At 43.6% G+C, this 8,663-nt stretch overlaps 1 protein-coding gene across 1 annotated transcript in view; it reads left to right on the top strand.

Moving 5' to 3' along the window:
- Nucleotides 1-8,663, top strand: part of PITPNB (phosphatidylinositol transfer protein beta) — a 122,854-nt gene that overhangs the window by 64,796 nt on the left and 49,395 nt on the right. The window contains exon 5 of the mRNA XM_007947945.2: nucleotides 730-813. Coding sequence (XP_007946136.2) covers nucleotides 730-813 — 84 coding nt within the window. The remainder of the gene's footprint in view (nucleotides 1-729; nucleotides 814-8,663) is intronic.

The following is an 8,663-nucleotide window of genomic DNA, read 5'->3' as shown; positions in this document are numbered from 1 at the left end:
ATTTTCAGCTTTCAGATGGACATAGCATTGTCCGTCTTTAAACAATCCTTAAATTGGCTCATAGATGGAGTTTCAGAAATAAATCGTTGAACACCATAAGGTATAGAGAAGAATTGATGTCATACTGAAGCAGAATAGCTTAACAGTAATCAAATTCAGGAGAGATTTTATATCATACAGTGTAGCTTTTTGAAACCTAATTATGAAAGTGCCTTATGTTTATATAGGGCTTGTAGGTTACTAGGGCTCTACCCTGTATTGTTTGAGTTATAATAGGCCAGGTACATTTGGTATTTCAGTCATCTGTAAGGACTACCAGACTTCTGTTCATTGGGCAGCCTCCTCATCCTCTTCCTGTTTTAGGGTTATAAGGGGGCACTGGACTGCTAACCAGAAGGCTGGCAGTTCAAATCCACCAGCCACTCCTCAGAAGGAAGATGGGGCAATTTACTTCCGTAGTGATACTGCCTCGGAAACCCAAGGAGGGGTCTTTATGAGTGGGGTCCAACTCGACAGCAAACAACAACAACAACAACAAGGGGGAACAAAAGATTTCTAGATCCCTCAGGGTTTCATAACTTAGTATGAAATGAGTTAGCTAATTTAATGAAATAGTAATTTGGATATTTTATTGCCCATAATGTGCCCTGAGAGATAGTTCACATGTTAGTGAAATACTTTTGCTTAATAAGAATTAAGTCACAGTTTGTTTTCCCTTGTCACTTACAGGTACATGATTTAGATCCTAACACATGGAAAACTGTTGAAATTGTCCACATAGATATTGCAGATCGAAGTCAAGTTGAACCAGCAGTAAGTACTACTTGAGGGCATTGTAACCTCTTGCCTCATAGATGGAGCAGTTATTTTCTTTCTGTATGGTCTGAAAATGTAGTGCTGGGGGCCTAGTTCTGGGTCTGCAGCAAAGCCACCAGAGAGCAGCAGAAAAGGTGATTTGTAGTTTTGTGTATTTCAGCTTTGTACCAGTGGTTCTTCCCTGGAATCCCAGTAGACTGGGATGCCTAGGTGTTTATTTTCATTGGATAAAAGAAGGTGATGTTTCACAAAAGAATTTTCCTTTGAGCTTTTTTTAAATAACGTGGTCCCTTACACTTTTAAAGTGTGAGTAAGAGAGCAAATACTTTATTTGCGTACAAATTTTCAGTAGCTCAGCTGGGACTGAAATTGTCAGTGGTCGCTGTAAACGATGTCGGTTGGAAAGCTGTGCAGCTTTGCATTTTGATTCTTACTGGATGCAGATGTTTGTATGCCTGACATTTGACTTAAAGTCCCTCCCCAAAAAGTAGAGATGCTTATTACCCCCTCTCCCCATCTTATTTTGCAGCTGTGCATAAATAATACTTAATTCATAATGTGCTGTGTGCTGTGTGCTGCTTTGGTTCATAGGTGTAACTGGACTTCTGCGTGATAGAACAGCCATTGGTCTTGCTCCTGCTGGTGCAGAGAGCTCTGGCTTTGGAATCAGAGGGGTCAAGCACAGCATGTACAGTCAGCGTGCCCCTGTTTGTGTTTTTGGTGTTTGTTCCTTGAACTTGAGCAGTATTGTAAACGGAACAGAAGTAACACTTAAACACTAAATCTCTGGTTTTGCTTTTGAAATTTAAAAGTAAATCTTCTAAAACAAAGGTCTCTGACCTTTACCCAGAAATCATTGGTCACTGCCAACATTAGTCACTGCCGGAAGCCTCTGCTCTGCTCTGAAGTATAGCCACTGTGATGGCGGCTGGAGGTGACGGTGGCAGCAGCCTGCTCACATTAGCTCCCCGGGGTGCCAAGTACTCTGTGTGTTCTTTCTTATTGATAAGGGACCCTTATTCTAAAAATCTTCAATTCTAATTGTGCTGTGATACGAAGTTATCCCAGTTTTAGAGATGGTTCCACCTTTGAAATTATATAGGAAGTTTTTTATTCGAAGAAGTGAATGTATGCTTTGTTTAAAAAATGTAATTTTCAAATGAGACGCCATTTTTGCTCTTTTATTTCTATTGGTATCTCTTCTAATTGTGATTTACTGGATGTGAAAGAAAGATGATAGGAAGAGAAATAATGGGAAGTGAGTAAACAGTGACTCAGTGAATGTCTAGGTCATGTCGGAAGCAGCAGGTGACAGGGCTGGACCTAACCCCCGATACAGCACACTGGGGCCAGGTACCCTGCCAGAAAGCATTCAGGTTATGTCAGTGTATGGAAATGCTGTGCTGGCCAAACAGAATGGTTCCACTGATGGAGTCTTTGGCTCCTAAGTTTGCAAGCCCCAGTGCTCAGCAGCAGAGAACAGGGATCTTTTGTTTTGATGGGGCATAAAAGTAGGTCCTCGTTCTTGCCTTCAGGCTGAAATGGGCCTTCAGTAGATATCTCTAGGCATGAGTGGCAGTGGAAAGAACCGTGTCGACAGATTGTGGGAGAGCCTCTGAGGCCGCGGGCTCCTGAGCCAGCCACCGCAACCAGGCCTTCAAGAGAACAGGCGCTGCTGGCCTCGAGGATTGCATGACTCTTTAGACAGGTGCTCCAGGTGGACAGCATGGCATGCATAAGGGTTGACTAGGTGGTTCTCTGTGTGGGACAGTGTTTGGGGTGAGTAGGTAGTGAGAGAAAATAAATTGGCCCAAAGGGGACATTCTGGAGCTGTGACTAAGAACATACATTCTGAAACTTAAGACTGGTTTCAGGTTTAATATCCAGCCTTGTCACTTGCTGGCTGTTTAAGTTGGACACTTCTTAAACAGAAGTTACTTCACTTCTCTGTGTCTGTTTCCTTTTGTGTACATTGAGGCTAATTATTTCACAGGATTCAGTGAGGTACTTATGTGAAGTACTTGGAGCAGTACCTCTCTCAGTAGGTGTTCACCGTCTTTATCAATGTTAATGCCATGTAGCACAGGAGCTCTGACAGTCTATGTTCACACCACACTGCTTAGAAAGTGAATAAACATTTACATATATGCGTGTGGATTTGTTTTTCAGTGTTCATAGCTCCTGTTTTCCAAGTCACATCTTGTGACCAGCTCTGACTCCTATTGGCCCTGTGTGCAACAGAACAAACACTGCCTGGTCCTGCACCATCCTCACAGTTACTGTTACTCTATCTAATTACATCTCAGAGATGTTAAAATATAAATTTATTTGAAAGATTACTGAATTCATAGTAGCTTTTAGTCTGTGTATTTTCTCAATCATGAGTACTAAACTGATAGAATTTCAGATCTTGGGCATTAAAAAGGAACCCTGATGTGCCCATTTTTTCTGCTGTAAAAAGTGTGGGGGAGTTCTGCTTGGTGGGAGGTGAGGGTGCCTGTTTCGGTCCTCTAGTGCTGCTCTGATAGGCACCACAGGGCTTTCACAAACAGGGATTTATTCTCTCACAGTTTAGGAGACTAGAAGTCTGGATTCAAAATGCGAGCTCTGGGGGCTGGGTAAAAGCCTCTTGACCTTGGGCTTCAGCTCTGCCTCTTGTTCCCAGCCCACTGAAGCTGAAGGCCTCTCTTAACTCAGGCAGCTGCTGATTGCTGAGGCTGACAAACCAGGATTGACAACTAAAATGGCACAGTTCCAAGATTATTAAGCAACATGGCAGGTCACTAGTTAAAGTCCAGAAGCAGTCTCAAGATTGGCAGGCCACTGAGATGAAGAAGGCTCAGCCAAATGCAGGGATCTAGATGTGCCAAAAAGCTGAAGACCTTCCTCAAAATATCTAATATACTGGAAGCAGACCACATCCCTAAGGCACCTACTCAGCTGCTCCCAGTAGATTGCACCATGGAGTTGATTACTAGTCTCATCATGAGGATTATTACATTAAGCTGCCCAGCCACTCAACCAGGCCCAGCCAAGTTGACACACAGCCGTAACTACCACAGTGCCCTTGCAGATTTTTAAGCCTGGCAGTGATAGAAACAGAGCATTAAGCTACCTGGGTATATGAAGGTTGGTGTGGATGGTAGGAGGACAGCCTGGGAGCAGGGTGTCCTGGGGAACCAGACCCCCAGTCTAGCAAGGGGAGAGGGGGACCTCAGGGGGCAGGGACTCTGGGGCTGCCCTTCCTTAGGTCTTGATGTGTCTACTCCTCTGGCACAGACTTACCTGATACGCTTTCCCTTTAGGGTCTTCCCCATCTTGGACTTGGCCTTGACAAGGTAATGTGTGCCTTAGGATTAGCTTCTGTTGCAAACACCTGGTCACCTAGCCATTCTTCTTCTTCTTTTACCAGGTCCAGTTTAGTTTCTGAGGAGTTAGTTTGTTCATTTGATTGATAGGTGGAGCACCGCCCCCCCATCACACCTTTTCCTCTAACCCATAGCACTCTGATACACAGTACATTTGTTTATTCTTTTTTTCTGTCTCCTTCCCAAATAGAACTTGCACCTTAGAGGGAAGAGTCTGCACTGTTAACCACTGTCTCGCCAGCTCCTAGAACAGTGCCTCGTATGTGGGAGGGACACAGAGAATGCGTGTTGAATGAATGAATGAATTGTAGGTGGGCTGAGTAGAAGTGAAAGTACAGATGCATTACCCAGCACTGAGGGAAAAGGGGAGTCATTTTACAGCTGACAGGGACTCATTGCTTTCAAACTGTGGTTTGCGCACCCTAAGGTTTCTTAGGGCCTCCTAGGGATCGTCAGGATGGAGTAACTAGAATGTGCACTGAGCTGCGCCCTCCTGCCCTCTTTCATCATTAGTTTTTATCGTAAGAATTACTTTGAACACACAGTTCTGCAGCTATAGAAAGTCTGGTTTCAGGTTAGCTTCCCTGTTTTGCAGGTGAAGTCCCTGAAGCCCAGATAAACCAGTGTTTCTCAGATCTCTTAGTTAATGCCAGAACTGGACGTTCTCCTGGTCCAGTGGTCTTTCCTCTGACTTTGGATTCTTTCCAAACTAAGACCCTGTGTTGTCACTCTTTTAGCTGCTACTTGAGCATTTCTTCCTTTCCCTAAAAGAAGAAAGTGCCACTGACCGGGCCCTGTTCTTTCCTGTCCCAGGAACGCCTTCCTCTCTGCCCACATCCTGCCTGCCCATCGGGATCTAGATTGGGTTTCCTCTCTGGCGAGATTTAACTCAAAGTTGGAATCCATCTATCCCTCTGCTGAGTTTCAAGGGCTCTTATTCATCTCATTGATGTGTCTTGTTCTCTAGGTTCTGGAAGCTTTTCCCTTGTCACAGAATGAGTTCTTTATAACTATTTGGGCATAAATGTTGAACAAGACCGATGAGCTTGAAGACAGTGATGAAACTAACCCGATGTGAATTAAGAGTGTGTACTGGAGGATAAAATCGGCTTGGTACCAATTTGATAACATCTGGGTTGGCAAGGGTTGCGGAAACAAGCACATGTACAATATACGTTGTCTTTGGGAGTGTAAATAGGTACAACCAGTCTAGTGGAAGTACAAGTGTACATACCCCTTGACACAGCAAAATTCCACTTGTAGAATTGATCTGGGAAGTTTTCAGTGTGTGAAATACCAAGTGTACAAGCCTAAGGCAGGAAACAATCTGAAATCTAAATGTTTCTCCATCAGTCATGATCTGGTTAAAAACATTATAGGGTACCCATATGATGGCATATGTACGTAGTCCCCAACTTGGGACATATTTGAGTTAACGAACTGCACTTGGGACCATCTGTTTTTTGTTTTTGTGGATTTGTGTGTGTTTTGGTGTATCTCATCAATAATGTGTACTACATACATTGTTAAAAATGTATCTATAGGTTTGTATGTAATGTTTCCAACCCCCCAAACAAGAAAAGATCAGATACATAAAGATACTGATAATAAAAGGCAGGAATGCAAACTTTAAGGGAAAAAAAGGGGATATTCAACTTACGTCAGAACCGGCTTTCAACAGAACCATCGGAACAGAACCCCAACATAAGTGGGGACTACCCATCGTGCAGTCTTTCAGAGGAAGTGAGCTGTGTCTGTATTTATAGGGAATCCTTTCCAAGATAATGTGGAGAGACAGACAGAAAGAAGCATATGCATAAAATGCTTCCATATGTGCTGTTGAAAAGGGAAGAGAAATTCATGGACGCAGGTTTCTGCTGATGTGTGCGTAGACACTGGTACTAGTGATTCCCACAGGAGAGGGAAGCTGGGGGGCTGGCGGGCAGAGGTGGAGAAAAGAAGATGTATCCTCCTGTAGCTTTTGAAATGTGTACTATTTATTACATAGTTTAAAAAAATAAGGGCAAGTCATTGAAGATGTTCCCCTAGTTTGCTGCCTCTTCACTCCCATCCCAGAGTGGCAGGTAATAGGCCTGTTAGAGCTCCATTGCCTGCTCACTGCACTTTCCACAGTGCCTGAGTCTCAAGGTATCAGCATAATCAGGCAGCTCTTTGAGAGTGGACCTGGCAGGGATGTGTGCAAGGGATGGCGGGAAGGTTCCCTTCATGACTGTATTCGTTTTCTTAGCTGCATAACAAATTGGTGGCCGTGTGATGCAGCCTCTTCAGGGGACTGGCACCCCATCACCTTTGCAGTACCCTGTTGGTTAGAAACAAGGCTTGCATCCCTGGTGAGGGGATTGATTGCACAAGAATGTGATTTGTAGCAGTCACGCCGGAATTGGGAACTTAGTAATAATGACAAATGATCGAAGAAGGTAGATTTTCATTAGGGAGCCCTTCTACTTTTAATTTTCTGTTACTCCTTGAGTGAATTATTTTATTTTTTTCATAACTACTTAAGTAGCTGAGTTTTTTTCTGCCTATCATTTGCTTTAAAATAAAAAATTACATGAGTAATTTTCAGTGGACAAGTAGCCAGAATGAGGACAAAGGTAAAGTAGTTGGGAGTTTTAAGTCAAGTGTTTGGAATTAAAGATAGAATCATGTGCCCCACCTGGTGGGGTATTTCTGTCACTGCAGGTAGACTTAATAAAAACTCAGCCCGGAACATTGTAATTCAGAGTGACTGTTGATTATTTTCAGGCTTTTCTGCTGGATTGCTGGTGTCAGACAGCTTATGAACTATACTTCACCATGCAGAAAAGGGATGTGATTTGACCCATGGTGTAACTCAATACTTGGGTGAATGCTTTGACGTTTCTCCCTGTTTGAAGGGTGACATTGTCAGAATAACTCTATGAACAAGGGTTTGTTGTAAAATCTGTCACGTGTGACCCAGGGTCACAGAGTAGTTTGCTATAGAAATCATGTACACGGTATTTAAATACATGGGGTATTTGGTTTTTTGTTTATGACTTATTAGAAGACTGTGTATAACTGTTGCTATAGATATAATGTCTGTAATTTTCTAGAAGATAGAGCATTGACTAATAAAACAAGCTGAGCAGCCTGGGATTCTACAAAAATTGTCCCTACCCAATTTCTTTTTTAATTTAAAATCTTTTATTATCCAATATCTGTAGGAATCTGAAAGATTTTCTCATACCACAATTTAGAAGTCGATTTCATCTTTGATGTCTTGTCTGATAATTCGCCATCATTAAAGAGTCCCGCTGCCATTGCGTTGATTCTGACTCCTGGTGACTCCACGTATTACAGAGTAGAACTGCCCCCTAGGGTTTTCTCGGCTGTAATCTTAGGAAGCAGAATGGTCTTTCTGTGCCACCCAGAGACCTTCCCAGGGCACACGTCTGGCCTGGGACCTCACACTTCTGAGGGCTGGAAGTCCAGTCAGCCATATTGATTTTTCTTCAGGAAGTTTAGGAGGCCAGAAGTCCAAATTCAGGATGCTGCTCTATGGGAAGGCTTTCTCTCTGTAAGATTTGGGGGGAAGGTCCTTGTCTCTTAAGCTTCTGTTTCCTGGTTCCTTGGAGATCCCCATGTGGCTTGACATCAATCTTCACCCCTCCCTCCCCCTCCCCCGGACCATTAGAATAGATCCACCCTACAAAACATTTCCTGTTTTAGGAAAGAGGGATTATCAAAACAAAAAAACCACACTCACTGCCGTGGAGTCGAAACTGACTCATAGCGACCTCTCCTTGGGTTTCCGAGGTGGTATCACTACGGAAGTAGATTGCCTAGCCTTCCTTCTGAGGATTAGCTGGTGGGTTTGAACCATCAGCCTTCTGGTTAGCAGTCAAATGCCATAGGCACTATGCCACCAGAGCTCCTAGAGGGATTACAGTGAAGTATTATTAGGGTGTTATTTCCTTCAAGAAGGAAGAGGCTTTCTGCGTGGCCGTCCAGCAGTCACTACACATTGGGTTCTGGCAGAAAATTTTGCTCTAATGTCCTAGAGGGATTACAGTGAAGTATTATTAGGGTGTTATTTCCTTCAAGAAGGAAGAGGCTTTCTGCGTGGCCCTCCAGCAGTCACTACACATTGGGTTCTGGCAGAAAACTTTGCTCTAATGTCACACACACACACACACCGTGCCCCTTGCATACCTCCATCCCATCCTTGGTACCTGTCACTCCTGAGAAGCTCTCCTTAGTTCCTTTGGGGCCAGGACTATATGGTATTCATCATATGTGTGTTTCTAGGACCTAACAAGACATGGTAGCTGTCTTCCAAATTTCTTGGCATAGACGAGTGAGTGCCTCCAGCACGGTATCTGTTTGTTGAAACAGCTCAATGGGTATTCCATCAATTCCTGGAGCCTTGTTCTTCACCAGTTCCTTCAGTGCAGCTTCAACTTCTTCCTTCAGTACCATTGGTTCTTGATCATATGC

This window comes from Orycteropus afer, unplaced genomic scaffold (genome assembly GCF_000298275.1).
Source record: "Orycteropus afer afer isolate SDZICR_OR568_19922 unplaced genomic scaffold, OryAfe1.0 scaffold00197, whole genome shotgun sequence".
Taxonomy (NCBI): domain Eukaryota; kingdom Metazoa; phylum Chordata; class Mammalia; order Tubulidentata; family Orycteropodidae; genus Orycteropus; species Orycteropus afer.
The sequence above is the reverse complement of the archived record's forward strand: the minus strand, read 5'-3'. Positions and strand labels throughout refer to the sequence as shown.